A 15,536-nucleotide genomic window follows, 5' to 3' on the forward strand; every position below is an offset into this window, starting at 1 on the left:
CGGATCAACGCCGCAAACCCTCGACGATGTCCTATTACCAAGGGAAGAGTGTTGCGCCTAGCCGTTCAAACCCTATGATCCTCGATCATTTCGCTACCTTGTTAAAGAGTTAACTTTAGACCCTAACGCATTTCGTGTCACTCACAGATACAAAAATTAATAATAATAAAGCCTGATATCATGGTTTTATCATGTAAACCGCTTATAGCCGACCTTCACACTCTTCTGAGGCTTTCAGTCAAAAAACTGAAACACCCCACGCTAAAATAGTGACTTTGCACCTTTTTAAGACTCAAGACCTTGGAGACCATCCCCTGTCTTACGTCACATACCAGTCTAGGCCAAGGGAGAACGCCTCCCCCCCCCCCCCCGGGTGGTTACCCAGTAATCCGTGTTACCATAACTTTTAATGGCAGTCTTTACACTAGAACCTAAATAAGCTAAGAAATATTTCAAGACAAGTAAATTTTTTAATTCTTCAAGTAAAATAAAGCTTCACAGAACCGTTTCTTTTTTTACTTCAGGTTAACTTAAACCTATTTTCCCACGCAACATCAAGATTAATGGACATGATTCACTTTTCTCAAAGCTCAAGAAACCGCAAGTTCGCTCAGTCGGTTTTAAGAATGGTTTTCAAGTCACCTGAAACTTTCCTTAATCGTTTCAGCATTCCGACTTTAATGAGATGCGAAATAAAATAACTTGAGATTCTACTTAAGCCGTCACACACATATCTTTGGTAAATTAAACTTAGCAGCTGCTAAGTCTTAAAGGCTTAACGGTCTAATGTAAAGGCAACCAATATGATGGTTTTTCTGTGGAATCAGAACAGTCAGCCCGAAGGTTTTCTTTTTCGAGTTTCATTCCACTAGATCAAACCACAGCGCTTTACCTTAACTTTCTTATAGTTCGTTGTATTTCGCCTCTGCGCTAATTATTCTTTGAAAGGTCAACATTGAAAAATGTTCAGCTGAAAACAGACTGCAATTAGATTCGATTGCTGAACAACTCTGTTGGCTTGGCTTTTCTACGATTATTATTTAGCGAAAACAAAGCAACCAAAACAAAGGACAATAAAATGTTACATGTCAAGCCTTTAATTTTGCGGATCTTAAACACATTAATGCAAATTCAGTGTAAATTCCTAAAACAACGTCAAAACGAATCTTTGAAAGTTAGACATGAAACTCGAGGCACATAAAGAATGTTTGGAAAATTTCACCTTACAACAAATACGGAATCGAACATTATACGAACACATTGTCACCCCATTCAAGGAAATGCACATTCCGGAATCCGGGAAATTTTTACTTGTGGAATCTTGAATCCTGGGCTTTGGAATCCATAATACAGCTTAAGGGATCCGGAGTCCCACTAACGATTGGAATCCAGAGTCCCAGTTCAACTGACAAAGAATTCGGAAACCAACACTTAGAATCCTGAATCTATGGCGTGGAATCCAGAATCTAAGGCTGTCTTGGATTCCCTTACACGGAGCAAACATTGGCTCAATGTCTATATAGATTACAGAATTCACTGAGGCACTTGCTCTAGCAGTTTCTATAGGTAATAGCATGATTTGTGATGATATCTGTCATAAATTCCGCGAGTGATATTTCGAAATTGCTATACGTAGCAATTGAGACAATTTTGAAATATCACGAGTGATATTTATGCCAAATATCACTTACAAATCATGGCCGTCTTTGTTTATACTACTACCCGCAAAAGTTAATTGTAATTTTCACAGGTAGGTATTTCAAATAGAGCTGAAATACAACCGCTGTAAGCCAATCAAATAGTAGAAATTTCTCATGCAGTAGTATTTTCTCTCAAGTAGACCGCAAACAAGCAAGGCTTCTAACTTTTCAACCCTTAAATCGGTGACCAACATCAATTTTCTTCTAACAACGTTAATACATAATCACGTAGAAAGGTTATGAGAAACAATGTAATGATCATCAAAGAGAAAACACTTTGACGTTTTGTTCTGAGGATCTGATTTCTTACGTGATTTCATGTTATTTTTTTAAGTTCTTTGGTCCTGTGCTCTTTGACCGTGGTAGGGTTGGCTAGCAGGAAAAAAAAAACAACAACAGACTTTACAGTCGTTCACTTTGATAGCTGCACAAGTACTCAGACACTCGATAAATTTTAATCCATTTACAAACAGTAATTAATTTCCACAATTCACAGTTTATTCAGCTTTAATAACATATTCTTTAATCTCTACATGCAGGATAGCGTAAGTTGCAGCACTTAACAAGCTTTTAACTGAACCTATCTCGCCTTCCAGCTTTCGTTACCCTTCTCCAGTGTAATTATATTTATATTGCTATTTTCTTGATAGCACCTCTAACTAGAGATTCTAACTAGAAGGCGACTAATTTTTAATGGGGTGCCTGAGGTTTGTCCACTTCTTCAACAATGATCCTGCTGACCTGAACTTTTTTAGGAAAAGGGAGCTGGTTTTTGCTCCCTTTATCACAATCACGAACATGAAACTCAACTTTCACTTTACCATTGGCGATACTACCACAGTAACCCTCTAGGTTAGCAGGTCGAATGCTCAGTTCCTTAGGAGTATGATCCAAGGCACCATCAATTGCAGCTGGGTCTTTGCACTCCACACCATTGAAAGTAAAGAAAAATCTTTTGCAGCAATGGGTGCAGCCAATATTCCCTACGTACACAACCCGAAGGAAGGAATCCTTTTTTTCTTTCACGAAGTCGCAGACCTATATGGTATAATGGAAGTTAAGCAGGAATTAGTCCTTACTTTCTATCACTATTTCTATCTAAAGGAAAAATGAGTAATTTTGCTAAAAATGGTCGTTCGGGAGGATCTTCAGCATTTTTGTCGGCGTACTAATGGCGCTTTCCATTTGTCAGAACCGGACCAATCATTTTGACAATGAAATTGGCTTTTTCCCGAAAAACCACCTCCTTCCTGCACTATTTAGGATTTGACTAATCTGGCTGGATATTTTTAATTAATAGTGAAATTCTCATTACATCGGAAAGGGTCTTTGTTCAGACAAATGGAAAGCGCCCTTGGTTACTGTATAAGTTCAACCAATTTTTATTTTTGGACCGAGATGAGCAAAATTTCATGAAAAGCAGATCACTCAATGAAATGAGCATAAATATGGCTAAAAATGAGTTTTTCAAGAAAGAAGGCATATTTTCCGACTAATCTCACGTAATTAAACAGCTTTTTTGTTTTTCACATGCGCAAAAGCCAAAATTTGGATTTTTGTTTTGCGAATCTATTTCGATCTTTCTCCTCACTCTCTTATTTTCCTTTGCCTTTCTTCTTTATCGGCGGTTTTGTTGCCTTCTTTATCGTCTTTCTTTTGCATGGAATTGTGGCTGGCTAACTTTTTAAGAAAGGGAAAAATTTAATTTTCAACGAGTAGTATGTAGACTGTGAATTTGGCAGTGGATTTTCCCAAAATGTTACCTATTTTTGAGACTGTGACTCTGTCAGGATTGGTCAGAATATCTAAAACGAGGTATCACGGGAAAGATCTATCTTTGCTGACGTTGTTGCCTACCAATTTATTAACTTAAACTGAAAGCCTAATGGGTCTAGGAAGAGAAATATAAATCTTTCCACATTGAACGAAAACGACCAAAGCAGTCATCGAAGGGTTAAACTGACTCTCAGAACGAATTTCGTGTTGGACATTTTTCGTTCTGTGACACTCATTAGCAGCCCATAGACGCCCCATGGTACCAGGGTTTTTTTAGCTTTAAAAATTTCTAATTATCGTCCCTTTGATTATCCCAAAGGCAGGAAAACTAGCTGGTGTTTGCGTATTCCAGCCACCCCTACACCCGATAGGTCCTTATCAAATCAATAAAAATAAATTCTTTAAGGAGTTTATGGAACACAACACAGTTAAGAACCCCAACTAGTAGCAGGCGATCGAACCTGTTCGCTATTTCACTAGCGTGGCCTAGGATTCGAACTCTGGACTACAGTAAACAAATCCAGCTAGCGGTCAGAGCGGGACTTGAACTTAAGGCCTCCGGATTACAAGACTAGCACTCTACCCGCCGGTCATCCTTCCTCTAAAATACTGCTTCTTGCAAAAAAAGAGTTACTGTTGCTCTTACTTTAATTGTTCCAACGTCTTTTTTAACGCACTGCTTCCATCGTCGTTTATTTCCTGAAGATCCAGGGATGCCAGGAGGACCCCGTGGACCAGGGAAACCACGAGGACCGGGATGTCCTTTATGTCCTGGCGGTCCACGGTGGCCAGGGGGACCACGATGACAAAACCACCGTCTCTGTGTAAAATATAATGTTAAATATGATGAGAAGTTTGGAGATATTTCCAACAGATCTTAATTATGTTAATTCATTATTCATTCAAAATAACTCACCGTCTCTGATTGGCTTTAGTTTAAATTTGACTTTTAATTGGTGCAACGAACAGGTCACGTTTTATAAAAAAAAGCCTAATCATGTTACCGTTTCTGATGCAATAAGTTAAATTTGCACTGCACTATACACTGAGGAGCTGAAAACTCAGTAACCATCACTTTTCAAGACTGCAAAATGAATTTTCCAATCGACCCCGATAACTCCAGCCTTTTCTAACTCGAAATGTTTTTCGTTTCCCTTCAGAGTTCGAGTTACAGGGGTTCGTCTGTATAACAACGGCTGGTGACAATGTAAGTCAGATGACGAAGGATTGGCTGGAGGATTGCTGTAGTGTTGACCACTGACCAGTGTTAGTTTTATTGCTTTTACAAAAAGAGGAGCTAATGGGGTGCATGATACACGAGTGAAGGTACAACCATCAGAATTCGAGTTATCGGGGTGATTTTGAGTGACTTTTTGATCAAGGGAAAGGACATTTAGTTCGAGTTAGCGGGGAATTCGAGTTATCCGAGTAAAAATGACTGAAAAATGGGGTGTAATCCAAGGGAAATTGGACTTACTTCGAGTAAGCGGAGAACTCGACTTATCCGAGTAGTCCAAGTTGTCGGAGTTCTATTGTATATGGTGACATTAAAAGCATTTGATTTATTACAGAGCCGTGATTTTTAATTTCTGATTGACAGTAACCGGCAGTATAATGAGTGAAGAGTTAAGACTACTTTGAGGCGTTATTGTTCCCTTCTATACGGCGTTTGCAAAGTTTTTCACACAACGTCAGGTGTAGTTAAGAAGTTAAGTGACTGCCTACTTTTCTAATACCCTTTTTTGCTTGCAATGTTTCTTACTATCAAGGATATTACTTCCATCCAACGTTTTTTACTCACGCCTTTTTAGGGACCTTCTACTTAAGAAAGGAAAAATAATATTTTATATTTTTACCTCGGCTCTTTCCGCGTTGCCTAAGCTAATGACGGCCAAAAGTAGCAGTGGAAGGAATACCAAAGACTGCTCCATGTTGCTTTCGTACCAATAAGGTCAGTGTCAAACACCAAGATCTGATAAAAGAAAGTCGTACTGGAATAAGCAATATATAATCGGGATCAACTTTAATTTTTCCAATTTTAAATACTTAAAAGTACTTTTTCCGTTCTGAACATGTTTACTGTACTACCCGAACTTATACCAACATGTCATACCGGACCGGCCCTTGTAAAAGGGTCCGGTAAAAAAAAGGGAGGATGTGGGAAGCCAATTCCTCTTCGTTCCAAGGACCCAATGCCCAGTTTCTTTTTGACTCCTTTAGGGACCTCTTGTGAAAAGACGACTTTTTTCTAAGTTTAGGTAATTCATGCAAAATCATTAGTCAAATACAGGTACCTAATAGGGCCAATATTTGTCCGAAAGAGCTGCTCCCAAGGATTTTCAGCTAGCAGGAATTCAGTGTTACAAAATGCGAAAGACGGTGGTCGCACAGGGAGGTTCGACTGTATAATGATAATACGAGAGGAAAGAGATGTGTTGTCCACTTACCAAGAACTGGATGCTGACGGAACAAAAAGAAAGGACTGCTAATAAACAATTACCTAGGAAAATGGAAAGCAATGAGACTAAGGCATGGTGATATATTGAATAAGCTCCTAATGTCATTGGTTAGCGATGACTTAATTGAATCCGAATCTCATTCCGGTTACCAAATTCCTGTTCGTTCAATGAAAAGTTAATAATAATAAGTTGGTAAGTTTTTGTGTTAGGTAATGCGATTGTGAATACCTAAACAGAAATATAAAACACGACGTTCATCCATAATTAACGGTAAATAAAACTCGACTATGGTGCCATGTTAGCTTAATTATTAGCTTATTTATATTTCATGACATCATGAGTGATCATATTCTGAACAGCAAATAGTTTTCACTAAGTATGGTGTTTGTTTAGGTACGACTGATTTTATCCAAAATAAAGCATCAAAATTTAGTTCCCAACAGCTGAGACTTGCTGGGAATCCAAGGATAACTAAACGAACTTTGATGTTTTACTATTTTAAAAATAGATATCTGGGTAAAATATCGAACTTATGCTTATACGAAGGAATTCGTTTATAGTGTTTACTTTGTGGCTTCCTTTTAAACTACTATTTCCTCTGATATATACCGAGACTGAATTTTTTCAGCGGAGCTGATTTTGAACTCATCGTCAAGGTAAAACTGATTTTAATTTTACCCCAGTGATGTTTTGTCAAGAAGGAAGGGGTGTCTCATTTTAAAGGAAACGATAAGTCCTCAGCTCGTCGATTTGAGTTTTAAATCAAAATTCTTCGTAGGAGAGAGGTCGAATTGATAGATTGGAGATTCATGGCCGTGGCATGCAAACGCTGAGAAGTTTCTCTAGCCTCCCTCCCTTTAAACGGGTTCAAATCCCAGCGTCGACGACATATGTGTGTTAAGTATGTTGTCGGTTGTCTTCCTTGCTCAGAGAGGTTTTTCCTCCGGATATTCCAGTTTATTCCTTTCCTCAAAACCAAGACTTTCGAATTCCAGTCCGATCTGGAACGCACGAATTCGTTTAAAAGAGTTCTTGAGAACTATTTTGAGTAAACAAATTGCAAATTACGGTGAAACTGTAAGTGGATTTTGGGGAATCCTCGCGTTTTATTTTTGAGTTAACTTTGGTCGTAACTAAGTGATACGCGATAGTTACAACTCAGGCGAGAAATGAAACCACAAAGTACTTGCAAAATCTACGAAGCGGGCCGAAAATGGTGGTATTTGAGGTTTTCTTTCTGAAAAATGATCGCAAGTGATCTCTTAACAAAGTTTATCAGGTCCACTTTTGTTATATTAGCCCTGACTGACACTCAGACTTTAATTCGCATTAACAAACAGTCAGCTCACCAGATAGGAATTTTGAACTTGAGGGGTGGCGAATGACCTCGAAAAACGTGGGTCTCGGAAAATTTTGGCAGGATCTCGAAATCTCGGAAGCGTTTTTGATAAGGCTCGAAGTCTCGTTCTTTCATGGTTTGTTTTTACTTTTTTTGAGTCTCGAAACTTTTCACCAAAGAGTCTCGGGTTCGGATTTCTAACTAGGATCTCGGCGTCTCGGCGAGTCTCGGATTTTACCATTCGCCACCCCTAACTTGATACAGCTTATTTATAATCATATGAAGTCACAACTAAACAATCGCTCCTTTTCAATATTAGGTTATGTTTTGTTCTTCCCTCGTTCCATTGTGTTTGAAGTTTTTAACTTTTGCGGCTTTAAGCACTTTCATCTCTAACAGCTGAAGCTCACCTCGCTGCTAGGCTTCGTCAGTGCCCAGTTGTTGGTAGGTAACTTGCGATTAATTTCGTCAAATTTACAGTTTCATTTCACCCTCTTAGTTGTTGGGACTAAAGTGCTTGGTTTGGACGACCATTTTTGTGAAAATTGCTCTTTTGTGGTTGTTTAGTTCTCTCTCTTTTACGAGCGTCCTCTATACTCCGGCTTTTGTGAAGGTGATTGAGGCTATGGTTTAAGTTCTTATTTACTCGTGATTGCTCATGTCCCAAGAAAATTTTTACGTGAACGTACGCGTGAAAGGGGTTTTGGAATTACACTTAACACCCGTGATCGAAGATTTGATTTTAACGTGATTCAAGAAAATTACGCCGCTTTGTGTGAACTGATTTTTTTGTAATTTAGCTCGGCAAATTTTTACATTCTGCAGTTATGGCTAGTATTGAATACTCTAAGTTACTATTAATTTTCTTTTGTGATTTCTCTTTACTTGACTTCCGTTGCATAAGCAACGTTTTAGGTCGTGGTAGTGTAGCAACAGGGGAAAGATGTAGCGATGTGTTTGAAGGATTAGGATTCCAAATCTGTGTTTAGTTTAAACGTCTGCAAATCCAAATACCCTAAATTTAATCAATCTGGGCACATTTAAGAAGCTGAAGCAGGATAGGATGCAAAACTTCTTAAATCCCGATTCAGTTACATTACACTTATGATGGTTTTTGTTTAATTAACAAATGAATGCATTTTTCTTTCGGCAGCACCAAACATGAAATTTTATTTTCCATTTATCGCACTCCTTCTTGTGGTTACAATCTGTAAAGGCAACAGTCCGGAAAAGGTACGAGAAAAACATTCTTTAACTTGAGAGATAACTGAAAAATCAAAAAAAGTCATAGATTGGAAAATTGTGTCACGGAAGAGTATTGATCTTTCATGCGAATACTTTAGAAAGAATTCAATTCAACTTAATTCATTCGATCGCCATATAATGTCATAAATAGACAATTCCCACACCGATAATTTTTATTTTGTCATAAGAGATCTCAGAACATTTCTCTAAATATTTCCCTGGCGAACCCCCTCCAGTAATCTCCCATAAAGGGTACCGAAATAGGTGTCCGCGTAAGGATCGACCACTCACTTCGTTGCTCATTTGCTCTCTCGCCAAAGAAACCAATAGATTCGCCTCTTCTGAGATGAAATTGTATGTCAGATTCTCAAAGTTCCTATTTTGCCGTCTGAACTTTTTTTTTTATTATCGTTTTCCGAAATTAAGATCTCCAAAAAGGCTCATTTCGCATTAATTAAACATTAAAGAAATGTTTATGGAAACCCGCAACGCCTTTTAGGTTACTTGATTAGTAACCAACAGTGTCCATTTCTCAACGGCGACGACCAACAGGACTGAGTTTATGACTGGGCTTAATATAGGCAGCTCCGCGATGTCTGGCGGGTCCAGAAAATATCCATTCCCACCATGGAGGGCTCCTCTGCTTTAGACCCCCAACCCCCCCAGGAATAGTGCTTGTCGGACTCCCTCCATCCCCTGGAATTCCGATTATTTTCCAACTGACTTTGTTAGGTAGCCCCTGAAAGGAAAACATGTTTGTCCGTCATCAATGCTGTTGCACTATAGATAAAGAGAGAAAAGTCCTTTTATTCATGTCAACAGATTGTCTAATAATCTCAACTTTCCCTTGTAAAAAAAATAATCAATCACTTCCTTTAAGTTAAAGAGATGTTAGAAGACGGCTTAGAAAGCGTCCACTTCATGAATAAAAGAAGTAATAGATCGTAATACAGCAATAGCCAGATAACTGGAACTTTATTCATGAGCCGATGACAACTAGTATTGCGTAAGCGGTGAAAAAAGCATTTCGCCGACCGTTAATAAAAGATCATCGATGAAAAGAAGAATTCTTGTTTTAAAAGACCTCTAACAGTAAAATAACTGATAGCTTGCTCAACAGAGCGCCGGTTTATTTATTTACTAATATCATAGGTGACGAATTACTCCTAACTTTGGCACGAAATTTCAGCGTTAATTTGTAATTTCACATGTGAAATTACAAAATTGCCACGGCAACTTCCGTACGTCAGTCTCAGTGTCAAGATGGCGACGAAGTTATAAAATGCCGTGAATGAAGATGTCAAGGCACAAATAGACTACGAGTAGTCCCCCATTTTTCCTCAGAGATAGTAGAGCGTGCTAAACGCGAGCGTGCGTGAAAATCATCCCACGCGAGAAAAGGCGACACGCGGCAGGGAGAGAGAAAAATGAGGGACTACAGACAAAGCCCAAGCTTTTGAACTAATGCGTTGCTCTCGCAACGCAAAACTCTGATTGGCTCTTCCATGGAAATCTGTCAACATCTGTCAAAAACGCGCCAGCCGCTATCAACACTCGACATAATCACAATTTACAGAACAAACAACTAGAGCAGAACAAATAACAGCACAGAACAATTAACTAGAGTTGCTCTTGTAGAAGCAACTAAGCAGAGAGCCAACCCGGCAACTGGTGAGGTTCGCGTGGGGAACCGAAACCATGGTCTTGCCTGATCACGAAGTGGGAATAACAGAACAGTCGCAAGGCTGTTAAGCTAATTCAAAAGTTATCACCAAGGGAGGAACTACGTGCTCCAGTCCAAAGACTCACATTATCTCCAGAAAAACAAGCGGCAGTTAAAATTCATGAGCAGTTATGACTGAGTCACATCGCAATTCTCTATAGTTAATGTAGTTTTAGTGTAAGCTGCAATCCATTCTTTGAGATTTGGATATCACCATCCATCCTGCTAAAAACGCTAATGAGCTGGGCCCAGCGTGACAAAACATTGCAGAAAACGGTCGCTGATTCACGGCCAAAAAGAAAATCGCTTAAAATTATTCAGATCCAGGAGGCAATTACCGGAGAAATTAAACAACCCAAAACCCTTATTTAGCCGCGTTGAAGCACTTTACTTTTCAAAAGAGGTCAAAGAAAATGCTCCTGCATCAGAGGGCAAATCATGCCAACCATAAACAATAACCGCAGAAAATTAATATGCGTGTCACGACCTCTCAGTATGAAATAAGCGGCAAAAAGCACATTTGCTCAGTCAAAACGTTTTCCTCCAGAGCAGAATCTACCCGTCAGAGAAAAAAAAATTCATTGGAACAAACAGCGTTGTGGCATGAGTTAAAGTCGTGTGTTGCCTACACTATCAAGTTCTTCTCGCGAAACAGCCATGAAGAAAATTAGTATCTGGGTTTTCTTTTGCTTGCAATAAATATCTTCCGTAGTTTACCGATGACAAGAGCAATGACAGCTCAATAAGGGAAGGAATCCCATTGGATGTGCTTAATTGATTTGGAAGGGGATACGAACTTCACACTCCAAAATCAGTCGGCCGTGAAGGGTCAAAAGCTTGGGCTTTGTCTGTAGTCCGTTATTTTTCTCTCTCCCCGCCGCGTGTCACCTTTTCTCGCGTGGGGTGATTTTCACGCGCCCTCGCGTTTCGCATGCTCTACTATCCCTGAGGAAAAATGGGGGACTACTCGTAGTCTAAGGCACAAACAGACGCTTTAGAAAACCTGAACACACGAAAGAGCACGTCAAGAAGGATTCTAACAGGCATTTTGTCGAAAATTTTGAAAAAATTCTGAACTTAAGCCAAATTTAAGGTCTAAACATTTGAGAGAATAGAGTTCTCGATAGATACGATCCAGGATAAACATGTCAAAAATTCACGATTGCTAACGTAACTCGCCACCCATGATATTAATAGGTAAAGGGGAGGGAAATTATTAGGATTTGGACAAAACGCAAGTGAAGTTATTTCCTAATTTCACGAGTATACCATTTGATTACACATACTTATTTAATAATCGTCCAATCTTACTCGGTCCCCGAGAAAGACCTCGAGAAGCCACTCCCAACCACTCGGAAATTGCCCCCTTTATAGTATGATCTGCTTCTTTAGCCTTAAGAATCTTGTCAAATACACAGTTTTGAAGGTTACAGGTGAATAGGTACGAGGTAAATTCTGCTTGTGATCCAGTTTATGATCCATAGTCGCTCCGCGTTATAGTGTGTATATGTATTTACATTTGGGCATCAAACTGGATAAAAGTGAAACTATGGGGAGTTGGAAGTAACGTTTTATACACATTCTTTCCATAAGAACAGTTTCGTTGATGTATTTCGGTCAAACAAGTCGAGACGGATATATTTCGAATTGTGGATGTGATATTTGATAAGTTGGCAAATGCGAATTGAAACTGTAGAAATACTTCGTTCTTAACTCTTCGTATCGTAGACATCCAAAAAAATTTTTTCGATGGTTCCGCGGTTCAAAATAAATATGAGTCATTCCATATATTTTCATTCATGCCATTTCCATCAACGGGTATGTTACGATTTGCCAATGGCCTGCTCTCCAGATGGCTTGATTGGATAAAGTGTTGTATCCTGTCATCTCATACGTCAGGGTTCGATTCCCAGTCAAGTATGAAATTTTTCAGGTTCTTTTTCAACCGCTTAGGTTGTTTATTCAAATGTGAGAATCAGTTCCACTTACATATATTTATCCGCAGATCAAACTGAGTCTTCTTATATTTCCATTACTGTTTGAATTTTGACACATTTTGTGACACAGCTTCTTTAATACCAAAGGACTGTGTTTTCTTTCACGTTATAGTAACGTTGTTTTGCGGACAGAATTTGAACGGAATCGAAATTTTGATCCCCATCATATAGTCGATCGGTAAGCGGACGGCCCTTTTGTAGCATGGCCATATCAAGTACTGTACGATAACATTTTTTAATTCACTATTATAAATAGATGAATAAATATTTTACTATTCTTTCCAATACCAGTAAGATTTCGATTGTGTTCGCTTAATTATGGTAACCCATTTCATATATTATTTAATTTTTTTTTTGGTTTTAATAATGATAGTAATGAGGAAGGTCATCATTTGCCTATATTGTTTTGCTTTTATTATTATTATTTTTTCATTTAGTTTAAATCTTGAGACGATTGTTCCTGACTGATTTTTGGATGTTTTCTCACATTTGTTTTTCATTTTTTTCGTTCACAAAAGCGTTTCCTTCGAGGGCCAAAAGGTCATCGAGGACCACCTGGACACAAAGGACCACCAGGCCACCGTGGTCCCCCAGGTCCCGTTGGTAGCCCCGGAATCCCTGGTACTCCCGGTAATTCCCAACCACAGATATATAAGCAATGCGCTTATAAAACATCAAGAACGACAGCATTCGATGGTCCCATCCATGTAAGAATAACTTTAAGATTTTTACACCGTAGTATCAAGATCTATGGGAATAACAGCCATTAAAGAATGATAAATAGCTTTACTTATTTAATAATAGAACAAAAATGTGAATGCAAATGAATAATGTTCTGAGGTCGATGAAAAAAAAATCTTGGCAAATGGCTTGAAGGTATTTTCAAAATGTTAACAATTGTAAGTAAGTACGTAACTTTGTGCGGAAAACTTAACATAAATGAGCTGCGGATTAGGTGTTATGGATAAACAAGAACTTTTGGTAAAGCTGTTAGCAGCTGTATGAGTTGGATTGCAGACAGCTGCCTTGATGTTCTCCATTTGATTTGAAGGACCTTTTGCAATTTGAAAGTTTAAAAACTGTCAAATTGCAAAATTGTCAGTTTTTGTACCATTTATTAAAATAAATGTGGCGAAACAAGCAACTGAAGACCATTCGTCCCTCAATGTTGAATTTGAAAGCATCTTGTTACGTTTGTGAGGATGATGTTTAATAATTAATTTAATAATAAAATGCATGGGAAAGTAGACTGTCCGCTAGAGGAGAGAGGGTACCCAAAACATGTTTGAACTGGGAGACTTCGCTCCAAATTGAAGTCCAACCCCTGGCCTTACCCTTTTATATACCATTTTTCACAGAAAAGGTACCCCTTTCGTATACCTTCCATTGAGAAATGGTGCCCCTTTCACACACTAGTTTAAAAGATTGCATCCCTTTTAACCCTTGCACGCAGTTTGAGACCAAGTTTAGTGATGGTCAGTTACAAAATATGGTTACGTCACGTGACGACATAAGTATCAGGTTGTCAAACCATTTGTGAGTAAAAATGCATTTTTTCTCAAGTTCTTTGAAAAATTGAACAGCTGTGATATTGATGGTGCCAACTCAGCAGCACACTCCTTCAGAATTCTTGGTGAAATTGCATCAGGACCAATCGCCTTGTTTAGATCAAGGGAACTAAGAACTTTATAAACATCAGCCACTGAACATGACAAGTCATCAACAGTGCCCTTAGTGAAAGGTGTAAAATCCTCGTAAGCCATCTCTCCAGATCTTTCACTAAATACACTGTGAAAGAAATTTATTGAACAAATCAGCTTTCCTTTTCGGCGTAAAGGCAGACTGACCATTATATTGAACACAGCTGGGAATACTAGCATTACCAGACGAGGGTAGGTGCTTAGCCTTTGATACGGAAATCATTTTTCATTCTCATACAAATAAAACTCATTTTCACAAGAAAGGTTGTGCACCTAGCCTCATTTTGAAAGTGAGGGTTTATGGAACTCGGAAGTGGCCTATTCTTGGTAAAATCCAAGATGGCGGCGAAGATGGCGGCTATTGTTGGTGACGTCACAGGCCTCCAGTAGCGCCACCAGCATAAAATATACTTCATCGTGTTGATAGGATCAAAGGCTTTCCTTTGAAGGCAAAATCATGTCGAAATACTGCACTATATCAAAAACTCTGGGGAGGGTTTCAATCATTCACCCCCCCACCCCCTTGTACCACGGTAAGGGTATAATGGCCTATTCTGGCCTATTCTGGGAACCTCCCAGAACAGGTTATGGACTGTCCGCAGCATGCATTTTTCTAATTCGTGTGATTAATTTCTCGTGGCATTTTTTAAACAGGAATGCAACTTTGTCAAGGCTGAAAAAGACACCTTCCTACGCGCTGCGTACATTGGGAACATTGGTTTCACGGCAGGCTGTTTGCCTTGTTGCAAGAGATGGTTCTTCACCTTCAGCGGTAAAGAGTGCCAGACCCCATCTACAATTGAGGGTGTTTTATCCCATGAAAAAGGGTTGAAACAGTTTAACGAACTCCGACCGGTCAAGATAGAGGGCTATTGTGGTGGTATTCCTAAGGGTAAAGTACAAGTTCAGTTTAACGTTGGCGGTTGTCCCGGGTGTAATCCGCCATGTAACGGTGATCACGGTGGGATTCAGGCCACAAAGATTATCGTAGAGGAAGTAGAGCCACCAGTTGCTTAATAAGGATATCTTTCAGCTTTGCTTGTAAAGGAAGTCTGCTTCCTTCGTAGTCACTCCGTGCCTCCGGCCCGAGCGGCTGCGGAGACTAGCCAAAGGGCTATTTAATAAAGTTCGAGAAAAATCATATTCTTGTTGTTTTGGTTACTGATCTGTTTCACTTTTGACAAAGATAGCCGGTCAGCTGATTGATTTTTACAATTAATAGCTAAGCTTTACAGGTTTCAAGAATGCGATTCGGTTTCGGAGAGCGAAGTATAAACACAGTGAAACCCCGCCTTACGACCAGTCCACGTTAATAAGGCCACTCTCTTTTCGCCCGGTTAAACGGCCATACATGTTCTTATAAAAAAAAACAAAAAAAAAAACATGTTTTTGCGGTCACCCGTTAATACGGCCAAAGGCCATATTAGTTTTAAAATCCTAAACAGCATCTTTTATAATTTCACCCCGTATAATAGGGTCACTCGAAAGTTAGAAAACGCAATAAAATCCTTGTGACATGTCAATTTCGTTGACCAAGTAAGCTGAGCCTGTCCTTGTATTATTTTTACACTACAGCACACTTGTATTCGTAAAATGT

General features: G+C 39.0%; 2 protein-coding genes across 4 annotated transcripts; one reads left to right on the forward strand and one right to left on the reverse strand.

Annotated features, from left to right (window-relative positions):
* Positions 1-2,189: 2,189 nt before the first annotated feature.
* Positions 2,190-6,113, reverse strand: LOC140926750 (collagen triple helix repeat-containing protein 1-like). 3 transcript variants are annotated; one of them, XM_073376450.1, is made up of 4 exons: positions 5,924-6,113; positions 5,333-5,467; positions 4,123-4,296; positions 2,190-2,738 (listed from the first exon to the last, which is right to left on the reverse strand). In XM_073376450.1, the coding sequence occupies exons 2-4, from the start codon at positions 5,405-5,407 to the stop codon at positions 2,391-2,393; spliced, it is 597 nt and encodes a 198-aa protein (XP_073232551.1). In that variant the 5' UTR covers positions 5,408-5,467; positions 5,924-6,113; the 3' UTR covers positions 2,190-2,390. The 3 variants fall into 3 exon arrangements, with proteins under 3 accessions (XP_073232551.1, XP_073232550.1, XP_073232552.1); XM_073376449.1 differs by having other exon boundaries at positions 5,333-5,448; positions 5,924-6,112; XM_073376451.1 differs by lacking the exon at positions 5,924-6,113 and adding an exon at positions 5,771-5,903 and having other exon boundaries at positions 5,333-5,448.
* A 1,515-nt stretch (positions 6,114-7,628) lies between these two features.
* On the forward strand, positions 7,629-15,065 carry LOC140928040 (collagen triple helix repeat-containing protein 1-like). Its single transcript, XM_073377760.1, has 4 exons — positions 7,629-7,718; positions 8,428-8,507; positions 12,758-12,946; positions 14,594-15,065. Exons 2-4 carry the CDS (start codon positions 8,436-8,438, stop codon positions 14,954-14,956), a joined length of 624 nt encoding a protein of 207 aa, XP_073233861.1. The 5' UTR covers positions 7,629-7,718; positions 8,428-8,435; the 3' UTR covers positions 14,957-15,065.
* The last annotated feature ends 471 nt before the right edge of the window (positions 15,066-15,536 follow it).

The sequence above is a fragment of the Porites lutea genome, chromosome 2 (genome assembly GCF_958299795.1).
Source record: "Porites lutea chromosome 2, jaPorLute2.1, whole genome shotgun sequence".
In the NCBI taxonomy this organism is placed as follows: domain Eukaryota; kingdom Metazoa; phylum Cnidaria; class Anthozoa; order Scleractinia; family Poritidae; genus Porites; species Porites lutea.

Coding starts and splice junctions, on each gene's coding strand:
- LOC140926750 (XM_073376450.1), bottom strand. CDS start 5,407: ATGGAGCAGTCTTTGGTATTCCTTCCACTGCTACTTTTGGCCGTCATT. Junction 4,297..5,332: donor GCAACGCGGAAAGAGCCGAG/GTAAAAATATAA, acceptor TATTTTACACAG/AGACGGTGGTTTTGTCATCG. Junction 2,739..4,122: donor AAGACGTTGGAACAATTAAA/GTAAGAGCAACA, acceptor TATACCATATAG/GTCTGCGACTTCGTGAAAGA.
- LOC140928040 (XM_073377760.1), top strand. CDS start 8,436: ATGAAATTTTATTTTCCATTTATCGCACTCCTTCTTGTGGTTACAATC. Junction 8,508..12,757: donor AAGGCAACAGTCCGGAAAAG/GTACGAGAAAAA, acceptor CGTTCACAAAAG/CGTTTCCTTCGAGGGCCAAA. Junction 12,947..14,593: donor CATTCGATGGTCCCATCCAT/GTAAGAATAACT, acceptor TTTTTTAAACAG/GAATGCAACTTTGTCAAGGC.